The 27,792-nt window shown below is 38.5% G+C and overlaps 1 protein-coding gene across 2 annotated transcripts in view; it reads right to left on the bottom strand.

Moving 5' to 3' along the window:
- The window catches only part of UNC79 (unc-79 homolog, NALCN channel complex subunit), a 113,791-nt gene that overhangs the window by 78,460 nt on the left and 7,539 nt on the right, over nt 1–27,792 (bottom strand). For both annotated transcript variants that reach the window (XM_065685578.1, XM_065685577.1), the window contains exons 3-18: nt 23,287–23,591; nt 19,770–19,940; nt 16,687–16,779; nt 15,315–15,370; nt 14,565–14,694; nt 13,003–13,067; nt 11,195–11,283; nt 10,018–10,058; nt 8,730–8,758; nt 7,485–7,714; nt 6,983–7,154; nt 6,146–6,376; nt 4,083–4,273; nt 3,122–3,245; nt 1,742–1,882; nt 135–356 (exon numbers count right to left, since the gene is read on the bottom strand). In XM_065685578.1, coding sequence (XP_065541650.1) covers nt 135–356; nt 1,742–1,882; nt 3,122–3,245; nt 4,083–4,273; nt 6,146–6,376; nt 6,983–7,154; nt 7,485–7,714; nt 8,730–8,758; nt 10,018–10,058; nt 11,195–11,283; nt 13,003–13,067; nt 14,565–14,694; nt 15,315–15,370; nt 16,687–16,779; nt 19,770–19,940; nt 23,287–23,591 — 2,290 coding nt within the window. The remainder of the gene's footprint in view (nt 1–134; nt 357–1,741; nt 1,883–3,121; nt 3,246–4,082; nt 4,274–6,145; nt 6,377–6,982; nt 7,155–7,484; nt 7,715–8,729; nt 8,759–10,017; nt 10,059–11,194; nt 11,284–13,002; nt 13,068–14,564; nt 14,695–15,314; nt 15,371–16,686; nt 16,780–19,769; nt 19,941–23,286; nt 23,592–27,792) is intronic.

Raw genomic sequence — 27,792 nt, forward strand, 5'->3', positions numbered from 1 at the left:
TGGGATTTGAATGTCTTATACTTCATGACAGTCCCTTAAACAGAAGGGGACTAAATACAGGATCAAAGAAAAAAAAATGTGACTACAGAACTTCACTGCCTGTCTTAATGTGGATGTTATTCTTCTGCAAGTACCTGCTTCAAGATGAGGTCAAACATCAGAATGAAGCAATTAAGATTCATTTCATCATCTTCACAGTCAAAATCAATTGTCTTTCCACTGGGGTGTCCAAAGTTCTTTAAAGGGCTGTGAAAAGGACTACGTACTGGACTCCGAAATGGGCTCTGGAAAGGGCTTGGGAAAGGACTCAGCATGGTGTGCTGAACTCTGCGCCCAGGGTCAGAAGCAATGCTTACCTGAAGACATAAAGAATTAAAATGCCAAAAATTACTGTTATGCATTTAAGTAATCTCCTTCTATACAAAACTGCAGAAAATGGCAAGAACTTTGACAGCCTTTCTATTCACTTCTGTGGCTTTTTTGCCAAATCTACATGTATCCCTTAATGCCATTAAATGATAAAACATGATAGAAGCACAGGAATGATATTCTGCACAGTTGTACACATTCTCTTAAGCTAAGTGGCTGACATCAATCATCTTACTCCTACTAAGGAGGAACTTTAACATCATAAATTAAACATGTAATTGGTGCAGGCAGTAAAGCAGCCATAAGGTTACAATGACCCACTCCATGACCCAGGGACACAAACTTCAATAGTAGGAGGCTAATAAAGGAGGCTACCTCAAGAGAACAGAGTAACTAAGGCTATACCAAGGATTCAAGTATTTGGAAATGAACTAAACACAATGTAACGAGATGTGCATGTCTGCATTGATTTATGTCCACACCATAGCAGGCCCCCTAAAATACCTTGAGAACCTCTCAGTATTGCAGGGAGATACACAGATAGATGACACATGAGGTCTACTTGCAGGACAGCTATGATCTGCAAGACCAGAGAGTAAATTTGTCCATTTTTTTTCCTGCTTATTTTAGAAGTAGTCATGGGCTAGGTGTGGGAGTGTTCTCTGCAAAACTACATCATAAAACAAGCAGACCACACATAAAGAAGCCTCAACTGCTTAGACAGTAGTTTCTTACATCTAATCTGACCTTTCAAGCACTCTTGCTCCTGCTGTCCTTGAACCAGTTCATCCAAGACTACTGGGAAGTTAGTCACATCAACACAAGTATGTGTAGTGCCTACAGATTTGTACACATTTTCTCCCAGACCATAAGCCTTTGACAGACAACTTCAGATCAGTTTTTGTATCTCTTGGATGGGAAAAAATAAGGCAAGGGAACAGAAATAAATTCTGCTTTGTCACCTTTCCAAAACATACCTCGGCCCACCAAATAGAATACAAAAGCTCAGAGTGACCAGTTATCCATACAACTTGTTGTTTATGGTTATTAATAGAAGGTGAAGAGAATGAAAATGGTTGGAAAACATATCAAGAACTCTCCAAACATATCGTAAACAAACCAGTTCACTAAGGAACTGCAGTTCCTATCTGAATTATCTTTACACTGACCATGTGGTAGAGTTGTATAAATTGAAGAAGTCATGGAAATTTTCTTCCATTTTCAAAGTTTAGGGTGTTTCCAGCCAAATGCCAATGTCATATTGAAAGATGACTTTTTAATTCTTCATATGCATTCTATTATTAGGAAGTCTGTTGTAAGCAAAACAAAAACCAAAACCAAAACCAAACCAACCAGGATAAATAACAGTTACCCTCCGAGCTGCAATGTTTCCCACCAGTTCAGTAACTCTGGATTTTCTTTGATTTGCTAACTCTTTTACAGAATTAACTCCATCAGAAAACATGCTGATTAGTAACTGAAGAGGAACAACAATGTCTAGTTCAGATAACACCTGAGGAAAAACAATAAATAAAAAAGCATGAATTTCAAGTTTAATCAAAAATGGCCATCTACTTTATAAGCACCCTTATCATCTGATCCTCAATTCGATCAAGTTCAATGCATTTAATTTTGGGATTCAATAAGATCAGCTGCAAGTTTTAATTTCTGTTAGAATCAGGGCAAAAGAGAACTGGCAAAAAAAGGGTATTTTCAAGATACTTCTTCGCATCTGCTTGGTGCACCTTGAGATCAGTTTTATGCACAAACACAGGGGGATGTGAGGTTGTTGCACAGAAGTATTTCTGTAAACTAAAACTACCAACACTTGGGTGAGTATCTATTTACTGTATTTATTATTAGTTAAAAATGAATTCCTGTATTTGTTCTAAGAATCCAGCCAGAATCACCAGTACTAACATAGTGACAGGATGGTTATCTGCAAACCACTGAGGGAGTGTTCATCATCTATTTTGTCACCAACATTCAAGACAAACATGAGCTCATTCATATTTGTCTTTAACTGTTATTAGGTCAAGAAAAACCTAAAAAACTCAGACTTTACTTGAAAATTCTTCAAACCTGAAAATTGCTACAGTCATCCTGTAAATTGGTCTTTGCAGAGGCTCAGCCAAAATAATCCTCAGCAGAAAAGAAGTGATACTGAAGAACACTTCAGTGGTGAAGAAGGTATTATTCGGAGGTGCTATGGAAAATTTCAAACCCTTTTGAATTCACTGCCCCAAGCTGACATGATTGTCCCTGTAGCTTTTGAATATGAACACTGGGTGAATGCCAGCTCTGTGAGCAAATATAGCACAAAGGGACCAGAGCAGCAAACCTTGGTGTGTACAGAGCTAGTCTAAATCCAGCTCTTTGCATGTGGGAACAACTACAGCTGCTCCTGGAGTCTGGAATTAATTTGGGAATCTACAGACCAAATTCTGTGGAGACTAAAAACTACTGCTGGCAAAAAGTCGGACAGCTGAATGGTCCTAAAAACACAACTCACATTCAAAGGCAAAAGGAATTTCCAGGCTTCCATTACATTGCCACGATGGGCTAAGAACATAAAACTTCCTGGGATTTGTCTACCAACCATCCTTATGCTGGGGAAAGTAAAGGGCAGAAAGATTCCATGATGCTTGGAAAAGTGGCTTCCCCACTCTTCTGAAACCAGGACACACACCCCCTTTCTTTTTTCCAAAATCATAAGCTGCTTCAGCCTGACTTGTGAAGAAAGGACACTTACATGCAGCCAAAGCAATGCTTGCTCTTGCACAGAGGATGGATACCCTGTGAATCGACAGCTAATGAAGCCAAACATCTCCTCCATAGAGAATGGGAGAGGGCAAAGCTCAGTGTCAAACATTTTGCTGAAAAGCAGAACAGAAATACGTCACTGAGTTACCATGGCAGACATTGTGGGAGATATCACACAAAGCTGGTAGCAATCTCTACCAGAACTGATGATGCTCTGCAATTTTACTTGCATCTTCACTCTCCACAGGAGTTGAGCTAGGCTGCTGATACCACCTGTCCTAACTGCACAAGGTCGTCTCTGAATTGGGTGATGGACCTAAAGAATTTACCTCACATTATGCTCAGTTTCATTTGATAGCAGTATCTTTTTCAACATCCAATGTAAAAATTGGAAATTTGTCATCTCACCCTTCTCCCACTATTCCGTGTTTACACTAAAAAAGTTTACATCAATACTTACAAATATAAATTTATAAGACAGTGTGAAGTTTCATTGTCAAAGGCATACAGCAGAAATGAAATTATGACTCAGACAGCCACCACTCTTATTCTGGTGTTTTCTTTGCTCAACAGGGGAAGATATTAACTAAATCAATACAAATAATCACTCTTTCGGCGCCAGCTCTATTAAACCTCACCATTTCTCATCAACAGCTGGCTGGGAGAAGAGAGATGCTTCTTCTACCCCGTTGCAGAAAACCACTGAAAATATGCCTTGCTCACAGCAAAGAAGCCTGCACGTAGTTGGCTCTTGATAGATTTGAAGATATCAGGAGCAATAAAAGGAAGCTTCTCCAAAGCTTCAGTGCTTTAGTCTAAACATGTTATAAAAAATTCAGAAGCATTCACTCATTGCTGTCTACATTTTTGTTGTCACAATCTTATCAGACTAAAACTCTCAACAACCAACATATGCAATGACAGAACGGTTCCTACATATGTTTACATACCTCAACACTTCCCGGAACTCTTTCAGTTGATTATCAGGCACTTCCATCCTTATAGCTTCCAACCACTCTGGCATGATACATTCCCACACTGGCTGGTTTATCACATTGTATGGAATCAAGCAAAGGATTCGATTCAGCCCTTCTTTTAATTGGGTCACAGCACTACATGATTTGTCCCAGTATCCACCAACCTGTGGGCATTTCCAGGAATCATATTGATGAATGATATTTCTAGTCCCTGTAACTTGCCCACCACCATAAATTCACTCAGCATATTGTAGCCAGGAAACTAGGGGGAATAGAGAATTCAGCCATGGGGACTGTATTGGTGTCTTCCTCTCTTAACTGACCCACAGTACACAAAAGCACTGTCCAAGATTTAGATGAAGTTTGCTCATTTCCAGGCCATAATGCAGTGTAATCTCTCACTACTTACAGTTCTCAACACAGGACAGATTTGTTTGGTCAGACTTGCACCTTCAATTATCTGCTCTGGCTGACTTGTTACAGTGCTGGCTCTTCATTTTAAAAAACTTGGTTTGCACCAGGTACTCTTTTGTGCTTGCTTGTTTGGGGTTTTTTTGAAGGAAGGTTTCAAGGGATGGAAGCCAAAAAATATATTTTTAAGTAAATAAGTAACTGGCCTACAGAGATTAATTATTCTAACTGACCTCAGCTCATCTCTCCTGTTCCTGACTAATGGCTGTAGAGATGCCTGCTGTTTTGGCAACAACAACTGGCAATCTCAGCCAACAAACTGTTTTTTCTCCATTCATCACAGCTAATTTCATGGTTGTTTGTCTTCATGTTCTAGTGAACCCTTGCACATCTGGCAAGTTGCCAGTCTAGTCTTAAGTATTGCAGAAAAAGATCTGTAACAGTTTACAGGATCAGGTTCAATTCTTCCTTCTCCCTATAGCCTCAAAGCCCTCATCTCCATTCTTCAGTTCTAATATTCAATGCATCCATCGACCTATCAAATTCCTCCAGCTGCCCTCCAGTCTTCCTAGAGCCAGGCACATCTTCAGAGCAATGATGGTTTAGAGTATAACACATACACGTACTGGTCTGCACACATACAGCAAATCCCATATATTAGGTCATGAAAGATCCATGGATGCACACTTCATACCTGATGATGTAATGTACCACGTTAAGTCTTTACTGCCCTTCCTTGTCTAGTCACTTAATTTTAGGAAACCAAACTAACATGTCCCCTGGACATCTGATATAAGAGGGTCACAAAATCGAAGTCTTAGAAAAGCACATGCGGTATACTTGGCAGTGATAAATGAGGAAGAAGCCTTAAATCCCCCACAACTATAAAGTTCCTATTTTCATGATGATGTTTCATTTACTATAGAGGAACATTCACATGCCTGACTTTACTACCCAGGTTAAGTGACGAGTTCTACTTCACAATTAATGGACAGAAAGGACTCGTTCCAGAAGTGACTGCAGCAATGGTCTCACCTAGGCACCCTGAATGACCTTCCAGATAAAACTTTTTCTCTCTATCAGCAATAAGGCGAACCATGGCAGACTAGTCTCTTAACCGAGACATTTAAATTAGGTATCTGAAGGTATTTACAGGTATCTATAAGGCATCAGTATGCCCAGAGTTTCTTTCAATTAAAACTGTGTCATTTCATAAACCTTAATTCACAGATGCAGAGATAAAAGTATGCAAAGAACAGAGAAACATTAGTAAAGTAGACTACTAAAGGACAGGTCTATATCTGGGAGCAGACAAATGATACCTTTTACTAAAGAAAAGCTTGGGTGCTTCAATGGCATATTGGAAATGTGTAGTTAGCAAAAATGTATGGTGTCTTTCAATACCTATAATATTCTTCCAACCTGTCTTCACATTACCGTAAATAATTCCCAAGCTCTTCACACAGTAAAACTAGAAAAGATATGAAGAGGAAAAATTCCTGAACTCTACTGCTCTCTCAGCCACTGAGATTCCCTTTGCCTTGACAAAGCTGAGAGAGAAACAGTCTTTACACTTGAGACTTTAATCACTGTGTCAAAGGAACATTCAGATAAATTATTCTTACCCTGGCAAACTCCATTGGTTTAGGAAGGAGGCACATAACCATGACATCAAACCGGACATCACAAACAGTCTTCAACCACTTAGTAACAAACTGGGGTTTGAGCTTTTCAACCAGGCTACCAACTTCATCATCCATCATGTAAGCTGTAGAGTGAAACCACTGGAAGACCATGCTAACCAGCCTTGCTAAACTCTCTGTGGGTGTATTCTCACTGGGAGTGCACAGGCTCACCTGGAAGACAGAAATACAAATCCAGTTTCATTTCTAGAATTAAAGGTCCCAAATTGTTTGTGTACTGTACTTTGCATATTCTCAAAGATAAAAGGATGCAGATTAGAGAGAAGACAAATGAGCTGAGCAGTTTTAAGTAGGGTTTGGCACAGGACAATTGACAAAACACTTCCAAAACAGAAAACAGCAATAGAGGAAAAAAGCAAGCACTGAACTCTTTGTTTCTTAGTTTCAACACTGAACACATCAATACAGAATGCTTTGACAAACTGAAACATTTTGGTTTGAACTTTAGAATTCCTTTTGATTTGAAAAGTTAATGTAAAGGCTGGTAAAATACATGATACATATATATAGAGAGAGGCACTTGTAGGCAGAAGATGATGGCACACAGAAAGTCAATTAAAAAAAACCTCAGAGTGAATTCTGTTTACGCTCTAACAGGACTCGGAGGCAGTCAGCAACTCCACCCAAACTAGTTCTGAAATCTTGAAGTCTGACAGCTTCACAGAACTCCTTGCCGGGGGTGTGGGGCAGGGAGGAGAGAAAAAATTGAGGCTTCAGAAAGAAAAGGGAAGGGAAGCAAGAGGAGCAAGAACTTCTCACCAAGAACCAGATTCCAAACTGGCTCAGGAGGCGTTGATCATGCTTGTCATCATCTTTATTATCAAAGTCTGTGTTGTCCAGGGAGTGATGGGAAGAGGAGAGGCCCATCTGTCTCCTGCGGTTGAGTTCATGCTCCCTCTGCTCAGCATGAAACTCTGCCTCCTTCAGCAAGCTACGAAACAAGCCTGTGGTCAGTGAATGCAGCTTTCCTGCCCTGGATAGTTATCTGATCAAGAATAACCAGAGGTTAAGGCATCAGATGTCATAATTTTCCTGACAACAGTAATAATGTAACAACAAATTCTAAGAATCGAGGCTGACTTCTTCCATGAGAACAACACTCACTCTTGCTAAAGCAGCATGAGTTCAGCATCCCTGCTCTGAATTCATCCTGGTGAAACTAGAATTAACTAGAATTAACTTGCAGAAGATCTGCAGGCAACATTTACATGAAAGCCTGATCCTGCTTTACATGTTGATGCCTCACAAGCTGCCATATTACCTGATCACGGCTTCCACAGTACACACAAGTTCCTCTGCCCCACACTCCCGGGTATTGATAGGGGGCGGTGAGGTCTGATAAAGATGGGTTTCTGCAGCTGCCCCAACTTCACTGCTATGATGATTCGAATGGCATCTTTTACAATAGCGCACTGGCCTGTTGCCATGGCGGCCACAGCAGCCCGCTGAGAAGCATGTGACAACAGCTCTTCTGACATGTGAACTACAGTTCTGGAAAACACAAAAAATTTTATCAGGCCACAGGTATCAGGAACTGAAAACAGGGATGAGTCAGCACTGAGGAACTGGCTCAAATGTGGGTCAACTCCAAAATCGCTATAAAGAAGCACACTGCGTACAGACTCCTGATGCTAAGTGTCACTGAACTTCCAGATAGATGAGCTCAGCCCCAAATGCTGGCCTGGACATCAGTGTCATGACTGCTTTTCTTTTAGAGCAGACCAAACCAACATTTAAGTCATCAACCTCAGCTTTCTGGCTTGGAACAATCTTTAAAATTTAAAGTATTCTCTTACCCCCTTCTTACACCTCAGAATGCCTTCTTACATTATGTTAAGAGACAGGCAGATCCTTAGGAATGCAGTTAATGATGCCACATCCATTTACGCTACATAAGGATCTACCTTATCATCCAAGGATGATAATCCAAGCCTCCAAAATTTGCACTATCCTTATTTTTGACACATGATAATCCAGCCCAACATAAAAGCTTTCTTTATCACATGAGATCTAGAATATGTTACTAAAACATACTAGCTGGTATGTATGGCAAGCAGATTCTTTTTGTCAGCAGTCCTTTTAGACCCAAGCACCAAAGACTTTGAGTCCGTATTTTATAAAAAGCATAGTTTACAGTAGGATTTTTGTCCAATTTAGGAGCAATCCAAGACTTCAAGGAGATGGGAAAATATAAACACTTAGATTTTAAGTTAATCTCTTTCTCTATCCTCTTTATAAATGGAGTTACAGAATAAAAACCAAGCTGAACTGCATAATTGAATTGCTTTACCAATTGCACTTCAACAAAAGCCTACAACTTAAATCAAACAGCAGTTTTAACAAAAAGAAACCTTGCTGCTGAATTATTCCCATCTACCAACAAATGCATTCATGGATCAATCGTGAAAATCTGGAATGGCACAAAAAAGAATGCACCACGTAGTAATGGAATGACACTACACACAACATCAAATCATGCCCCATCACACAAATGACTGAATCTTACCTTCTTCTGACATATAGCAGAAATTTCAGCTGTAAGGGGAAGGCATACAAAACATCAACACAGAATGACGATCCTTCCATTTTACTATGGCAGCCATAGGATAATGGACTTCCTGCAAGGAAGTCCCTGAGGCTCAAGTTGTGCTTCCAAATATTATTGAAACCTCTGAGCTTGCTGGACTGCGTGAGGTAGGACACTGTATACTTATGCCTACTTGCTATTTCTACACTGAAATTTAAAAACAGCCTTGGTGCATTAAGCATGGTGTGCTCTGCACCACAACCACCTTCTGCCTATGATTCTGCCTCACAACCAGTCACAATACTGTGGCACACTTGTAGGAGACATGGCTCAGATGTGCCTACACTTCCTGTGAAGGCTCTCAGGAGGAAAGAGCAGTCAATATTGATGAACAATGTAGAAGCAGCCACCGTGTCTGTGGCCCACAACTCCACAGTAAAATGTTTGCAGATTCAACCTTTAAGCAGTAGTTATTCAGTCTGCTGCCCTGGCAACACCTGATTCAATAAGTATAAGTGGCTGAATAAAAAGAAGCACTTCCTTTAAGTAAATAAAACATTCTCAATATGGATAAGTTTTCAACTAAAAGGAGACAGTTAGAGAAAAAAATCTCCACTGCTTAAGAATGTTCAGACTGCCGAACAAAGAAGAGAAATATCTTTGTTCTGTCCTTGAAAGAGTTATCTTAGAGAATATGTGACTGTCCTTGTAAACCCAGGAAACTTTGATTTGTCTGTCAACAGGCTTTGTCTGCATGCTGTAGATAATAAAATACCACACTCTCCCACTGGTCAAATGACAATGACTGGATCAATGACTGGATCACTGAAAAATATCTTGTGTCTTTTTCTGGTAGCCTTTACAGCCTTCTGCTCATAGAATACATTTTCAGAAGCTTTAAGAGTTTTTGAATCACTCAGGTTACTGGAAGAACTCACCCCTTTCTTTGAACATCAGTGTGGACAAATACTTTTTAAAAACTTGGTCCCAAATGTGGATGCTTCAAAATTTGAAAATCTGTTCAACTGCTTTTAACATAAAGACTTGCATGCTACTTTAGACAGAAAATTATTCAGTTTTTCACAGTACTTAAGGACATAAGCAGTATTAAGTACAAACTAGTTTAAAGCACAAGTACTTTAAAAATCTAAAAAAATCCCTTAGAATAGAATGTTGCATTTCAAGTAATACAGTATGCAGGAGTATCAGTAAGCATGGGGTTGTACAATTATGATTAGATTGTACCTACCCTTAAAACACTTCTTACCTTGTGGTAGAAGAACATCAATCAACCATTCACTGTGATCCCTACAAAAATCATATATCTAATTAGCTTGCCATTATTTACTTATATATGCTTTTATTTTTGCGCAAAGGAAATTTATCTAAACTAATGTGGTAGGACTGACATTATTCTGAAGCTGCTTTTTTACAAATGTAGTTTTATAAACTGCAGGCTGCTTTACATTACCTCTCCTTATTGTGCCTATCTTATTACAAAGGCCCACTCCACTGAAGTTGATCCACCAAGTCCAAAGCTTTAAAAAATTATTTTTAAGGCATAAATTTATCAAACCAAAATAGCATGTGCTCGTAAAGTCTGATGGCTAAGAAATGACAGTGAAGAATAACAGATGAAAATAGAAAACAAAATGTACCAGTATCATTTTCTGTGAGTCCTCTTAGAAGCTATGCTTCTACCAAATTAAATTACTTTTTTTCTGCAGCTTTAAATCAATGCCGACTTAAAAATCTAAGGTGAGATGTAATTGCTTTTCCTACAGCTGGTGTGATATAAAGGCGTCAAACTGGGGACAAGAAAAACCCATGCAGTTTCTGAACTATCTGTAATATTGTCCATTTGAACTCATGACTGGAACTTTCCATAAGTATTAGTAGGCCTTCTAATGTAATGCAAATCAAATTAGCATTTTTTAAATAAAAAAAAAGAATGTGAGTTTAATTCATCTCAGGCTGGACAAGCCTGGACCAATCTCAATTCTTTACTCTGTTGCTTCACAACATACCCTAGAGAACAATCTGAAATACAGGTAACAGAGAAGTTATGAAGTTTCTGTGAAAGAATGGTCATTGTAACATCCTGCTTTTAGTGACAACTAAAGGATGAGGACACAAAATGTTTCATAAGCAAAAGCTTGTATATTAATGAGGTTCCCATATCATAGTCAATGCATCCTAGAGTATCCATTCCTTCAGTTATTTTAACTTTAAAACTCATTGCTGCTAACTAGATGCAAATGCTGATCACATAGGGTAAATTTCTGCAATCCTTATTCATACTGAGTGGCAGTGTGCTCCATGTATTTCAACAGGATTATCTATGTAGATTATATGCTAATCATACTGAAATAAAGCCTAATTCCAAAGTTCTCAACTCTGGAGTCCAACTTACTTCATCACTTTCCAGCTCTTAATTTACCTACCCTGCAATTCTCTGGCTGCATTCTTCACAAAGATATAGGGGAGGTGGCTTATCCCCCAAAGCCACAGACAAGGATGGATCAATGCACATCTGAAACATACAGAAAAGAAAGGATTGTAACATCTTGTTATTGAAGCTTGCTGAAAACATTCAACACATGCTAGGATGAAAAATGCAACACAGTTTCGACGTGTTGAGAACATTTAGTATTCTGAAAGATGGCACTCAGGACCTGGCAGTACAGGATCTCAAATCATTTCTAACAAAGAGAGGGATGTAACAAATTGAGAGCCTAGAGGAAGAGAACAGCACATCTTTCAATATCAATATTATCACTCTGAAAGACAATTATATTGTTACACATTTACATTGTATAATCATGACAAACTTTCTTTTTTTCCAAAGAGACAGTCACTTACAGGATCTGTTGATTATGACAAGGTAATGTAAGTCTGTATTTTTCTCTCTCAGTAACACCTCTTTCAGCAAAATCTAATTTTCAGTCATCATAGTTGTTAACTACACAGCTTAATTCCACTGACAGAATGAAGACTATGGACCAGTTCTCTTGGCTACATAGGCCCAAACTTCATCTTTCATCAGCTTTTACCCCTCCACATTAGCCAGTTACAGAAAACAGTTAACAGTTAGCAGCCACCAATTTAAGTGTTTTGTACTATTTAAGGAAAAGCCGAGAATGCATAGACAATATCTTAACTACTTAAAACAAAGTATTTCTTTCTCCATTCAAGTGCAAAATTTTACTTATAGAGACAAATGCCTCTTCAAATGTTTCTCACTTTTGTAACTAAATTTACATTCATCTATCCAAGAAACAAGAGGCGGCACCTGTCAAAGTTAAGCTAAGAGATCATTGAAAAATATTCAGGTATTTCATCTGCAAAGCTTGGAACTGTAAATTTCATTGATATTTTGCTCTACTCAGTGATTAGTCTGAATCTAGTGATCACTACAGCATGAAGGAACACCTTCCAGCTCTTTTTTTTCCTATGAAAAGGGATCATGGAGAATGACTGGATTGGGCAGGCAAGTGGTCCCTTGCAGGAATTCTGAGATAGGTGTCACCATTATGCCCTATTAGTGGCTTCTGGAAAAGGCTTACTGAAGAACTGTTCAACTAACCTAATTATGTCAGTATATGAATTGATGCCAGGAGATCTGGTTTTATCTACATATTTAACTCAAAACAAATCTAATTAATTTGTACACCTAACTGTAGTACACTCTGGACTTGGCATGTTGCTCTTGCCTCTGCCATCAAATTGCACTATGATCCCAGTCAACCTATATTACTTTGTTACCCTGTGTATAAACAAGAAAGATACCATTTACCTCCCTCAAAGAAGGGTGAAGACGAGGTAAACCAAGATTTGCTATTTACTTTAGGACACATTCCAAGCAAAGGACCACAGTCAGAGTAGGTGCATCATTGTATGACCTCCTGTATACAGTAATATTTGTGCACATAATTACACACATAGGTGTTCAGGATAATATTTACACGGATTAGCCAGAAGCTGGCTTACAATTTTTTAAAGTATTCTGCAGCCATGCTCAGGTTTACTAACAAGAATTGGCTGACAATAGTTGGAGGAAACATCCCACTTTGCTTTAGGCAGCCAAAGAACATATTCCTAAAGTTCTGGCCCCCTAGGTCTCAACAGGCTTTACTATTCCCTTAGCTCCTGCTCTTGGTCACATGTACACAAGCAGAGCATATGGCTGGGGTTAAAGTGCAACCTCCTATCCCCAGGATAGTGGGTTTGACCCCTGAAGAGATAGCAGTACCTTCACAGCTGGTTTGTTAATTGCATTATGGCACTCAATGTGCTGGCAATGAATAGGATTCCAGGCTGCAAAATCAAAACACAGCTGATTAATACATGGAGAAAATATATTTACATTCTTTGTGTCTAGTAGTATCAAATGAGAACAAAGATCCTCAGTACTAAGTACTATACAAGAGAAGATATAGCCATTCCTCAGAAAGCCTAATAATAAACAACCTAGAGTACACATATCTACTGACTTGTTTGGGATATAATCATGAAATTAACCATGAACTCCATAAAGAAATTGAGAAAGTAAGATGCAGACACCAGCGCTGTAGACCCTTCCTGATGTCCTTGACATCCTGAATTAATTAATTATCCTCCCACTCCAGGAGCAGGATGGGAGGAGTAGCTGAGTTAATTCAGTAACATTCCAGTCAAAATGAAAACCAGCTATGATAAAGGAAAACTAACCCAGCCACAGAGGGAGTCTTAGCTTTATAATGACAAGAAATAAACAACAAAGGTATGTTCAGGTGGCATCACTTAGATGCTATATAGGATGTCCCCAGGTCAAAATGCTGAGCAACTGCAGATAATACTCATCCCATTCTGAGATAAATTAACAAAAAATTTACATATAGGAAAATTATTCCAGTCTACCCAATGCTAGGCTAGTAACAATTCAGGCAGAATACCACGCTTAGTTTACAGGCCTGCTTGCATGAAAGAAGTGATACAGTCCAGTACGACAAAAATGATTAAAAAAAAAAAATCAAGAAAATGTATCAGCTCTTCAAGGGAAAGCTTTAGAACAGATTAGACAAACATGTACCGGGAACATTCAGATATACTTGGGTTAGTCTTGGGGATCTTGTAAAGTCTATTCCAATCCTTCATTTTTATTATTTAAAATGACACATTCTGGTCCAGAAATTTTAAGAGAACAAAACATATCCCATATGACAGATTATTTGAAACAAGCTGAGACAGGCAAAGAGGAAAAGCAAGTTATCATAGAAGCCCAATACCCTCAATATCACTGGGGAGTCTAGTAGACAGAAGACTCTACCACTCGCCTACTCAGCTCCAGCTGCACTGATGCCTTTGTCTCTTATTTTCACCCTACAATCAATCTTGAGAACTCATCCACTATACTGACTGCACCTGATCTTTTTTGACAGTAACACCCAGATAAGGAGCCTTAGCAACAGCAGCAGTGATAGCTGCTGGCACAACAAAGGCAACCAAAGCAATAATTGAAAGGAACACAAGCCAGAACCCTTGTGAGGCCAAGGCAGCAGTTTCACAGCCCATTTGGAACACTGTATTTATTTATTCTCCTGTTCTGGTTTAGCTACTATCAGGAGTAACACAACATGTCTACTAGCCAAGATCACAGTTTTTATTTGTCATAACATCTTTTGAAATTACAGAGAAACAGATATTGTATATACTTATGAAAGTACTAACTAAAAAAGTACAAATACATTGTAGAACTGTAAACATGTGAAACTGACACACTTCTCATCACTTCCTTTATATTTATTTTGGCCTACACAAAACAGTTGCACTGACCTGTGTACTGCAGTCCTCTGTACTCACTGATTGCCCCAGGAGGTTTTAAATTGGGCCAATAGTGAAATAACATTTGTACTGCCGGAGGTTTAACTTGAGATGGTCCGTAAGCTATAACGTATAACAAATCCTAAGGAAAGACACATACAACTTGTTTATTTTGCAAGGTAACAAAACATAGCTCAACACATATTGTGTCCAAAGATACCCAAACACACAAAATATATACATTTCATACTCTACCAAACATTCTTCGTATGCTTTTACAAGTAGACCAGATGACTAACTTCAACAATATGTTCACAATTGGCTTCAGTGTTGGCTACCACCCACCCTGCATAGTGTATTAATACAGAGCAAACGAAGCCCCCTGTGTAGCCATGGAGCAAAGAGGTGTGATACAGGTAAATAACTGGATGCAGATCAGATTCAGGCTAAGACAACACTTACAAACAATCCTTGTAAAAGTTCAGTCCCACACAAACTGAGCAGTCATTATTAAAATTTCTGCTAATTGGAGTCACAACCACATGGTATTCAGGAAACAGAGCTCTGTTCTACAAAACATGGCGCTGCTTCTGTAAATTAAAAATCAGAGGGACCTTCCCCTCCATAATCTAGAAGGAGGATTGGGTAAAAAGATAATTTTTAACTTCTTGGCACACAGTCAGTTCAATTTTCAAGCCATCTGGTTTTCATTACTATCCAAATACAGTTATTTCCACAAAGTATATATGATCATAAACTTACTTTCCACACTTCTTGCTTATATTTCATGAGGCATTCCAATAACTGGCAGTGATACACTGAGAGAGAAAAGACAGTATAGACTGAAATGGAAAATGAAGTTACAGAAGTGATGTAATTTGCTGATTGGCTTTGTTTTGCCCATCCAAAACTCTATACCTCATTTAATTATTTTTTTAATTTTGAAAGGGTTTGGTGAAGAATCATTGCCTTGAGAGTCATCACAAAATATCAGAAATTAAATATGCATAACTTGTTTCTGTCAAGGAATGCAGTAAGATAATGAGCATTATCGGCACGCAACTTTTTGCACAGCAATAGAGATCTTTTTCTCCAACACATCTAGTTTAAGAATACCTGCTAAATCACTTAAACTTTGTCCCTCTGGCACAATGTAAAAGTAAAAGCGTAACAGAATGATACATGACAATGTATCTTGTCTTGTATAACAAAGGCTTTGTATAACAAAGGCTTGTATACCAAATTCATTACAGTTCTGTTGAGCCTGCAGCCAGCATTACCAGTCTTCTTTTAAAAAACAGTATCACTTGTGAACTGGGTGGGAAATGAATCACAGTATAAGGCAAACTGTTACTATGAATTTCTGTAGTCACAGTGGGGATTTCTCTCCAACACTGATGTTATATATCATAGAATGGTTTGGGTTGGAAGGGACCTTAAAGGTAATCTAGTTCCAACCCTCCTGCCACGGGTAGGGACACCTTCCACTCGACCAGTGGAACTTTCCAACCAACTTTCCCAGCTTTGCACAAAGCCCTGTCAAACCTGGCCTTGAACACTGGCCAGGGATGGGGCAGCCACAGCTTATCTGAACAACCTATGCTAGCGCCTTATCACCCTCACAGGGAAGAACTTTTTTCCTAATGTCTAATCTGAATCTACGCTCTTTCAATTTAAACCCGCTCCCCCTTGTCATCACTACACAAAAGTCCCTCTCCAGCTTTCTTGTAGATCCCCTTCAGGCACTGGAAGGCTGCTCTAAGGTCTTGTGGAGCCTTCTCTTCTCCAGGCTAAAGAAGCCCAGTTCTCTCAGCCTGTCTTCATAGGAGAAGTGTTCCAGCCCTCTGTGCATCTTCATGGCCTCCTCTGAACATGCTCCAACAAATATCAACCCTATTTTCTGATGTCAAGCAATAGTAAACCAGAATCTCCAACCCTGGACCAAATCCTGTTTCTTCATCACAATGAGATCTCTTATCTATATAATGATCCTCTGAAATACCAGGTTTGACTAAAATCACTTATTTTTCATTCTATGTTGCATGGTGAGGCAGATTTTTCCCATCAGCTTAACCTTTCTGATTGCATTTCATGACTCATGGTTTTAGAGAGAATGATGCACATTTACACATACCCGGGTTTGATGTGTACTGCATTGCAATCATTAGCATTGAGGATGCAGACAGATTGACATGTGCTGGAACACCTTCTCTTTTTGAGGATCCCACTTAAAAGAAAGGAAGAAACAAAATGTATTGTATAACAAGGAAAATTAGGCAAGAATAACATACAACTGATTCCAACTGATGCAAATAAAAATTCCTAAGGTACCATGTTATTAAAAAAAACCCAAACACAATCCTAGATTGGAGGGGCGAAACTTTTTTTTTACTGGAAGAGAAAGAAACTAAGAATACGGTGTTGCTTCACTGAACATACACCTGGTGATCTTCTCAGGCCCTCTCCTCCAGAACCCACAGACTAGTCAAAATAAAGCCACTTGTATAGTCAAGTGCACCTACGGCTTCAATTGTAGGAAAGGTGAGGAGGAGGTAGAAGCTAAAGTAACAAGATAAATGGAAAACCTGCTGTTGAGGCATACTGATAAAGGGTTGGAGCTGGTGGTAGCTGCTGGCTGTTGTATGGTACAGATTACTTCTTAGGCAGCACATGGTATGAATTCAAGTTATAGCTACATAACAGAAAAACTAGACCCCCTGGTTATGTGAACTGTGCCAAGACAATGATAAACACTGGTACTGAAACGCAGCTAAGCTCACACATAAAGCGGCTAGAGTTCCTTCTAGTCTCCTATGTAGCAGTTACTATCAAATGGTGTACTTGGAAAGATGCTGCAGTGTAGGTGTTTATTTGCTGAACTATAACATGGCAATATGGCTTTGAAGGCAACCTCCTACACAGAGATGTGGCATGTATCTTCCCATCCATACTCACAGAACTTTCCCAGGCCTGGTTGCCAGGACCCAAATACCAAGCATCTGGAATAGCAGCACAGAACTGTAGCTACCAGTTCAGTGAGATACTTTCATCCCTCCTATCTGGCTCTCCAGCTGCTTACACAGTCTCTTACATCCTCCCTTTCAGTTTGATTCAGAGCTGAACATGATGGGAAGGAAAAGTTCTGCACTCATCTTGTAAAGGGGCATATCATTCCTGGTGAGGAAAGACTAGGATACCTATTAAAAGAGCACTCAACTGGATAAAGAAGGGAAGGGGAAATGGAGAATTTCTCTCTTCTATCCTGTACTTCTTCACATGACCCAACATTACTCTGGCTGTCTTTGCTGCACTTCATTCATTCTTTTTTGAATCTCATCCACAAACATAACAGTCCCCAAATTATTCCAGCAAAGTCTACTTTTATGTATTTAAATTGCAAAATACTCATCACCTCTAACTTGATAATTAAAATGTGGCCATCAACAGACAAGTAGGACATGGTACTAGAAACCAAATTTAAAGAGCAGCAGACTGGTTTTATACAGAGATCCAACCAAAAATGTTGGAGGAAAAAGGCAGCATGACAAAGGCTGCTCCCATGATCATCTACATGGATGCAATCTCTGCCAAGGGCAGTTGAGGAATAGTATCTACTTAAGTAAACCAAGGATTTGGCTCAACCAGTTGTTTTGGAGAATACTTTTACAGTTCTGAAGACAGACAGAACAGGGTAAGTCACCTACATCTGCTGTTTTTTAAAAAGTAGCAGTGATGGAAGAAAAAGGAGTTAAATGCAATATTCTACTCTTAACCCAAAGAGAACCTAATGCACAGAGGTATGAAATATTTCTCAGTAATTTTAATTTGCATACTGTTATTAGACCTGCCAAAGGTAACAAAAAAAACATCACCGAAATATCTTACAAGAGACTATTTACATGGGGAAACTGATGTACACAAGAGTAAAGAAATTTCTCCAAGATCACTGACTGGTAGAGCCAGAAAACATAAGTGATAAATTTCCATAAAATCTTAATCTCAGAACACTGGATCATGCTTCTTTCCATGTCCTAAGCATCCTATACATGCTTAAATGACATCAGTGTTAATCTCTGTACAAAAGTTATTCATGGTTTTCCATGAAGGTCTGGAATACAGATAAGGAGAAAACATTCTCACAGAATCATGGGATAGTTGATGTTAGAAGGAACCTCTGGAGACCGTATCGTTCCAACCCCTCTGCTCAAAGAAAGTCAACTAGAGCACGTACTCAGGTCCATTTGTGTTTTGGGCATCTGCTAGGATGGAGAATCTGCAACCTGTCAAACTCTTCCAGTGTTTCATCACTCACAGAGTAAAAGGCTTGTTCGTTAAAAGTTACTTTTAATATTGATCCTAATGCTTACATCTGCTGAACACGGCTAAGTGTCTTGCTGCTACTGAAATCTTATCAAGTTTTTTTATCTTATTTTTATCTGTGCACAGACAAGCATTCAGAACACCTCAGGATTCACATTGTGCAGGGATTATGAAATTACGGAACCATGTGACACCATCAAGAGGGGAGGAAAAAAAAAAAAAAGTGAAAAAAAGGCAGGCACTGTCAGATTCAGTCTTATGGATAGGAGACATTACAGGCACAGCTATTTAGTACAGAACTCAAAGAAAAAATGCCGAGAGGGAGAAAGAAGAATCAGAAATTCATCACAGCACCATTACATTGAGAAGAGTCATTATTTTACATCCAGATATAGTCCAGATCATAGAATCATAGAATGGTTTGGGTCAGAAGGGACCTTAAAATCATCTAATTTCCAGCCCCCCTGCCATGGGACAGGGAAACCTTGCAGTAGGCCAGGTTGCTAAAAGCCCCACCTAACCTGGCCATGAATGCAGATGCAAAAATTATGTATGTTTCTACTACAGCTATCATTTCAGGAGCAATTTGCCCACTGATTCTGTATTAAAAACTCCTACTGCTGGCACTGAAAGTTCTATGAGTCTGAAAACAGCGTGTTTCTAAAATAAGCTAAACTTTAACCTTTAAGCCAAGCAAGAATTCACACAGTAACACAGCATAATAAATCAATATTATAGAATTATTTCCCACATGGAATTATTTTATATATATGCATACATACAGTAGATTGATGTCCCATTATAGTTCTATGACAGATCAAACATTCACTCCTACAGTCTGATAGCAATGCACCATGTTTTCTCAGACATAACAATACTAGAATGAGTTCTACTTACATATAGCCATAGGCAGAAAAGATGTGCTGAGATACTCTATAATATCCTTGTGCAGAAACGGAGGAAAGGTAGCTAGTGTTGAAATCATTGTATAGGGTAAAGTACTCAAAATATCATCATTGAGAAAAGGAAGTAAGCACGTAGTAGTGTAAAAAATTGACTGCCCAAGATCTGTTGAATAAAATGACATAAATACAAAATCATTACAGTAGAAAAATAATTACGACTGTGTACTTTTTAGCTTACAAAACTATGGAAAAAAATTACTTTTAATTCAAGTTTTCCCCTCAAAGTAATTAGAGAAGCTAATCACTATAGACAAAGAGACTTCACCCCCAATTTTAAGCCCCTCCTACAATAGAGGGAAAAGGCTGTTCCATACTGAGAGGAGTAAATGGAATATTAATACTACAGCTAGCAAAATAATTTATTAAAATCAATGTTGACTTTAATCACATACTGATTAACATACAATGGTCTGCATTTAAGCAGAGGTATTAGAGGCAGAATTTGATGTGTATTTTGGTACTGAAAGGCCTGCTTTTGCAAAAAAACATTCTAGTCTTTTATCAGTTATAGACAAATATGATTTTTATCTTAATTACTCTCAGGAGAGCTGCAAAGCACCCTCCACAGAGAGACTACAGGAAGTGTCCCTGTATGTTTCAAACAGCATGTAATTAAACTATGGATCTTGTTTTCCTGGCAAACCACTGAGGCCAAAAATGGCCAAAGATTAAAAGGAATGAAATATTTACCAAGAATTTACATAATTATTCTAACTAATTATACCGTAACTCTTTGGAAGGAATACTTAAAAATAGGAGTGAGATTTCAAGATCCGAAGAGAAGCAATAGGTTCTTGTGTATCTGAGCACTGTGGAATCTATACCCTCTTCCAAATGAGGAGTTGATCTGAGGCCAACAGCCCACTGAGAAAGGTTACAGCACTTACTGAACCCCAAGTCTGAACCTGTAGGATGATCCCAACACATCAGAAGGCCTTTCCCTTGCATGAGAGGAATTCCTTTTGCAACCTTTGTGTTGTGGTTTAACCTTAAGTATGTCACACAGGCCTTCAGCCTCATCTGTGCAACTAGTATGATTCAAAACTGGCCCTGTAGTGCTCAGAGATCTGTAGCTGTAAACATCATGAGTCACAGTAAGAATTAAAATTAGCACTCCATTCCAGTGGTTCTAGTAAGTCTAGGCAAGGCCCTGTCCAGACCCTTAATGCTAAGAAGTGCTGCTCTCTTGCAATACATATTTACCAGTTAAGCATTGAGAGCATTGCATGAAAGCTCAGGACCACCTGGAACACCATTTTTACTTACCCAAACAACACTGTTTGTTCTGATTAAAAAATGTATATACTTCCTTTAGTCAAATGCTAAGCTGAGGGAGAAATAAATGACAAGTCGTATTGCACAAGTCTCCATACACAGAACCATGAAAAATAGCAAGTGACTTCCCCTTACCCCAAGCATGAGTCAACCAAATTATTCTTGGCAGGTATTTCAGATATTTATCTAAACTGTTCTTAGAATTCCACAGGACAGTTCACTCCTCCTGGCAATTCATCCTGGAGCTTAACCATCTTTATAATAAAAAGGCCTTTTTTTTTTTTTTCCATTGCTGCAATTTAAGCTTATAATGTCTCATCCTGATCACTTGCAACCACAAACAGTTCTGGTTACTTTATTTCTCATTGCCATATTTGTATATGATAAACACGTCTCACTTTAATTTTTCTCTAAGCTAGACAAACCATGTTCTTTCCATTTTTCCTCACCGTTCACACCTTCAAGACCTCAAATCATGCTTGTTTATTTTTCCTGGACTCCTCACAAACGGTCCATGTCTTTCTCTAAGCCAGATGGACAACTATGAGAATTTTACTCCAGCTGAAGCCTTGATTGGGCTGTTACACAAAGCACCTGTTTATATATTGCTAGAAGAATATTAATATGTGTTAGTGACTTATGGTCTGCCTCTGATCTACTGTAACACCCAGATCCTTCTGCAGTACGACTTTCAAGGTAGTATTTCCCCCATTTCATTTCTGCCTTTGATTCCTCCGGCTTAAACATAGTATTTTACATTTCTCCTTTGGAGATGTTTCAAAACAGAACACTATTTGCCAAGACTGTTTTGAATCACATATCTTTCACACAAAGGATGTGATATTCGCCATCTTGATAAGCCCTGCAAATCAAAGTGCTGTCTCATTTCTATCAGCCAAGTAAAACAAATAAAGTATTTGGTAACACTAGACCCAGCACAGACTCCTGTAAGACCCCCACCTGGTATACCCTTCCAACTGACAAGAGCTGCTGGCAATTACTCCTGGAATGTTTTCCTCCCTCAAATGGGGAAACGTATGCCCCATATTGCCTATTAGGATGTTAAGTGACACAGCAACAAAAGCCTGACCAAGGACAGGAAAACTCCACCATGAGAGCCATTGTGTTGCCATAAAAAGAAATTTTTGCTCAATGTTATTTGCTCTTTACAAGTCTGCATTGGTTGTTAATTATCACCATGTTATCTATTTAGAAAAATATTGGTTTGATAATTAAATTTCCCATTTCTAGAAATTGAAGTCCACAAGTCTATAATTTGCCAGAAACCTCCTTTGCAAGATAATACCAATTCCTAGTGCAGTAGTCTTTGATTCAAAACATGCTGTTGCCAACTAAAAAGGAATTCAGCATTCAACAAAAACAACTTTCCTCTTAAAGAATTTCAGTAGTGTACCAGATTGACAACCTTTCTATACTGAACGATGTAAGTAATACATTTTGCATTGATAACATGGTGAAAATTAATATTTGGCTAATGTAACACAGGGAGAATACTGGGCTCCTGAATCCCACTACATAAAGCCACAGACTAACATAAGCCAGTCACAAAAAATTCCTGCAATTAACTGATCCAAAACATAAGGAAATACAGCTTTTCTGTAAATCAGACAGAGATAGTACGTTTTACCCAACAATATTTTAAAGCCGTCTCAAACCACCATTACCATTTCTTCCTAAACAAATGCATACTATGTTCTATTTAGAGATTGACCTCCACCAAAACACTCAATCTGCATATTTATTACAGGCCAGATACACATCTGCAAGCAATTTGTGCCTATTCAAGAGAAACACCCCAAAAGAACCAGCCTGAAGATATCACAACAGATTAAAATTCAAAATCCATTTTTTTTAAGATACATCTGTATTTTTTTTGTTACATACCGTTGTATTTTAGTTACATACCACCAACAGATCACTAAAAATCAGACAACCTAAGAATTCAAAGCCAAATCCACAGTTAGCAAAAAACCATCTTTTATTTAAGAATATTTAAGAAAGTCAAACCAAACACTTAGATATAACATATCCCAGAAGATTTGAATTCCAGATCCAGGTCAGTTTAGGCCCATCTCTTCTACTGCATTTATGTATCATTCATGGTTCACAGCACTGAAGTTAAGTGTACTGGAAGGGTTCAAGGGCCTGCTTACCATGTTGACCATGTTGTAGCAAGGGAACTAGATCCAGCAGTGTCACCAGTGTCACGTAAAGTCCTTGATAGTCCAAAGATGGGTAGTCTGATAACTGAGCATCACGACTTTGCTGGGCACGTTCAGATGGAGCATCTCGCAGGACGCTGTAAAGGAGGGAGCGAGTAACAGTAGGGTTGATGGAACTGACCTGTGGTCTTAGAGATGGGGTGAGTGGGAATGGCACAGGAAAAAGACACATGGTCATGGGCACTGTCAAATTGGAGGCATCTTGATTCTCCTTCTTCCCTGTGCGGGATAAAATGCTGTTGGGGGGACAAAGAAAAAAAAGAGACAACAAAGACACAAAGAACAGCACATTACATTGAAATGACACTATAAAACAAATAATAAAAGACCAGATACATCCCACATAAGATGCAATCATTACCAAAACCAGTGTGTCTACAAATCTAGCAACTATTCACTTTCATGCTTCAAGGTAAGAGAATTAAAAATTAACATCTAGGAAAATTTCATTGCATCTCATGTGTTATCTGGTTCATAAGGAGCAAAAATATAAAAATGCATGTTTCAGTGCCCTACCCATGTTTCACAGTTAAGAAAAAATCTGAGCATTTTAAGTATTTGCTATGGAAAAATAGCTGTGTCAAAACAGGCTGGTATTTTGCTCCAAGATTGAGAGATTTATTTCCTCCTCCTCCCCCAACCCCCTAATCTTTTGAACAGACTGACTGAAAACATGCAAAATATAGGTGTGGCACTTGCAGAAACATGTTTTAGCAAAGAATAAACATGTGTGTTTGTTAAGATACTCTTAAAAATCACATGTTTATTGCATTAAAATAATGTCTGTATGTATTTTATGATACTGTTTCATGACCACTCACTCAGTATCATTTGAGATAATGAAGTTTAAACAGGCACATGGATTTAGAAATAATATAATATTTCTAAAATGTTAACTAAACTACATTTGTAAAAGTTATAAAATAATATACAGTAGATGGTCTTTGGCATATGTTTGTGAGCTAATGATAATGGTTGTTTATGTGTGTTTTTAATTTTGCCCATGTTTAGGGAGGAAACATTTTACTTTATGAATACAAACACTCCTTGGGTAAATAGTTACCTTCGTAAAATCTAAGGGCTAAGCAAGCAAGATCAATTATGTAACTGCAGATCAGACAGTATGTTACCATACATTCCTGCTGTTACTTACGTTATTATTCAACAAAACTCACTATAAACTAAAGGAGAGATAATTTCAAAAAAATACAAAGGATTTAGCAGGAATCAAAATAGAAGCTATACGACAACCAGCTTGTTATGTTGCTTTAAGAATGTTGTAAACATGGTTGTAAACACGTTAATTTGATTTATGTTAAAAAAAATAAACCGCACTATTTTAAATAGAAATGAATTGCCACTTAAGCAGTGTTATATTTTAGTTATCAGGCAATTATAGGGTGAGTTCATAATCTTATGTGCCTATAAAGAATAATAGAACTTCTAAATATATTAAACCACGCATAACGCTGCTCTTTTTTTGGTTTTTTGCACCTCTCAGTGGTTGTGATTTCCAAAAGCAGCTGCTGTTGGTTTAACTCTGTCCCCAGTGTTAGTTAGAACTTGTAAAAGACAAGTCAGTGGCATGAAAATTTTGACACAGTAATGAAGAGCAGAGTTATGTCAAGAGGGAGCACTTCTGGAAACCTCTGTCCTCTTCAACAGTACAGAAATCCCTGTCGCATCATCACCTTAGCAAAGATATCTCTTACCTCACAAGTCAATTCAACAATTTATGCAAGCAAGTTAAATACTTGCTAAGGTGCTTGTAAGAGCAGCTTATAAGAAGTGTCATTCATTTGCCATATAAATAAAACACTTTCACAAGAACAGTTCTAGGCCAAGTGCCTACTATCACATCACACTTGCAGTCAGAGATGACAGACATAGTCTGTTTTAAGAAACTACATACTTATTATTTTTTCCTTTTTTATTGTGCCTTACATATTTGGTAGATTATTTTGGTTTCTGTTACCCAATGTCCAGTACAAGAAATGTGGTGACTGTCATGACAGTATTTATGGAACTGTATCAGAAAATCACCTAAGATCTAGTATGACTTTAAAAACAAATGATCAGAGTGCTGATTCTTTTTAATTTGCTTGATGTTCATTTGCTGTACTTTGCAGCTCATGGTTAGAGATAGGAAGACACTAAATTGTATTCCTTCCCTGTCTAGCAACAGATGATACCAATTACCCATTCCTTCACTTCCCAACACATGACTTCAAGTGAACCTATTTCCAGAAAGGATATTACTGTATTAATTAATCTTTGATTTGGAAAGCTTAAGGCAGTGATGGAGAGCTTATTCTATAGGCTTTCCTTCCCTTTAACATGGAGCTACGACCCATCTATGGATTAGAGGCCACACCACCTTGTATCTTGATCCAGGCATCCTTCCTTCACCAAAAGGGTGATCAGGCATTGGAAGAGGCTGCCGAGGCCAGCAGTGGAATCACTATCCCTGGAAGTGCTCAAAACCATGATCAGGCTCTCAGTGACATGGTTTAGTGGTGGTCTTAGCAGTCCAGGAGTAATGGTTGGAACTGATGATCTAAAGAGGTCTTTTCCAACCTGGTTGATTCTGTGATTCTGTCCACTTCAGAAACAGCAATGAGTCTGTATTTAAATCCCAGCTACAACCACACGAAATTTAGGAGAAAAAAAACCTCACAAACAAGCACCAAAAACTTTCAGACCCAGGCTTTTGCTTGACCCATATGTTTTACAAGTAATAAACAGAATTCTGAGTCAAAATTCTGAGTCAATATTGAAAATCTAGGAAGTTCCCCAAGACCAAGATACAATGATTGCAGTCTGTTTCTGCTTCTGTTCAAGCCAAGTACTGAGTTTGAATTCGAGTGTCTGCAGATCAAACCTCCATCCTGAACTTGCTCTGTGACAAGTGATAAAGCTACCAGGGCTTCTTTCAAGATCTGTACATCTTTGCTGCAAATCTATCGCCAAATTATTGCCTTCCAGGAAAGGTTTCCTAAAATGCGTACAAGCAAATTGCATCTCACCAAGGCAGCAAAACAAGCTTGAGCATTAATTAGCCACTGGGCATTTATAACTATTCCTTATGTACAACATTTTACTTAGAAATACATATGGAGAATTTTCTCCAAGAAGATGTGAAAGAATGAGCTGTTCTGAAAGATGCTTATTAAGTCTTAGATCACTCCTCAAATGAGGGAGAAAACACTGAAAATGAGCAGGGCATGAAACAAATTCATGCTGTAATGTAAAGAAATGCTTTTCCCAAAGAGAAAATTAACAAAGAACTAAATGGATCAATGTGCTATGCATTGTGTATGGTGATTTTATGTGATGCTTGCTCACAGAAATAAGGATTTTATTCTTTTTTTTTCAACCATTCCGCACCTGTTCCCCCCACCCCTAAGCTTGTGATTTATCAAGGCTGTGTAGAGAGCAAAGGAGCAAGTTAACCCTTTCTGCATTCCAACTATAGCTAGCAGAATGACACCAGGTATGAATGTGATCCAAAACAGTGGGAATGCCCCACTTCAAAAGAACACACTCAACGTGTCCATAACACAGAAAGGTAAAAAGCATAATAAACAGTAAAAGCTACACCTGCATAACTCAATCATCATATGAAATTTCTCTGACTAATCTCTACTCCTGTGACTACCTATGTTCACCAAAAAATGTTTGTCCTAAAAATTTCAGCTGCAAGGAGAGTACACATCAAACTGGGTAATATTTTTGAAAATTGTTTTAAAATAGTAGCTGATCATAAGCAACTTATTCTGAAGGCCAGACCCGAAATCTCCAGAAATCAGTGGGAACTTTTGCTACTGTTTGATCAGTATCCTCTTAGCAGCCCAAATTCATTGCATGTTCTCTGTCTCAAGCCAGAAAGATTATTCTCCACCGTGTACTTATATGTTAAACCTTGCACAATGGAGTCTCAGTGTAGGAGGCAGAAAGAAGACTCAGCATGCAGAATATTCAAAGAAATATCTGAACACGCTCTTCAGAAAAGTTCTTAACCAGTCTGCTTAGTTTTAGGGTAAATCTTGCAGAGATCTGCACTCAGTGGGTGGGAAGTTTCCTTCTTTCCATCTGCCACACTAAATACAGGGTGTGTTTTGTTTTGCTTTTTTATCCAGCTTTTATCTTAATATCATCAAGTGTTTAAACTCACAGTGGTTCAACCACAGCACTCAGGCTTTGACCCATAGTTCAAATTCCCCAGTTATGGGGATTGAGAATGTGGATTTGACCTTGCTGGGTATGAGAACTCAGTCCACTTAAACCTACATCCAAGTCCTGGCTTCTGTTTCTGGTACCCTTCTAGCTCTGAGGCTGACCAGATCCCAGATCTTGAAGGACAAAGTCTTTTGTGTAGACCTGCATCTTAAATATGATTATCACTTCTGCTGCAGGAGGTTCAGCATTATCAGCCAC

The sequence above is a fragment of the Lathamus discolor genome, chromosome 6 (genome assembly GCF_037157495.1).
Source record: "Lathamus discolor isolate bLatDis1 chromosome 6, bLatDis1.hap1, whole genome shotgun sequence".
NCBI lineage: Eukaryota > Metazoa > Chordata > Aves > Psittaciformes > Psittacidae > Lathamus > Lathamus discolor.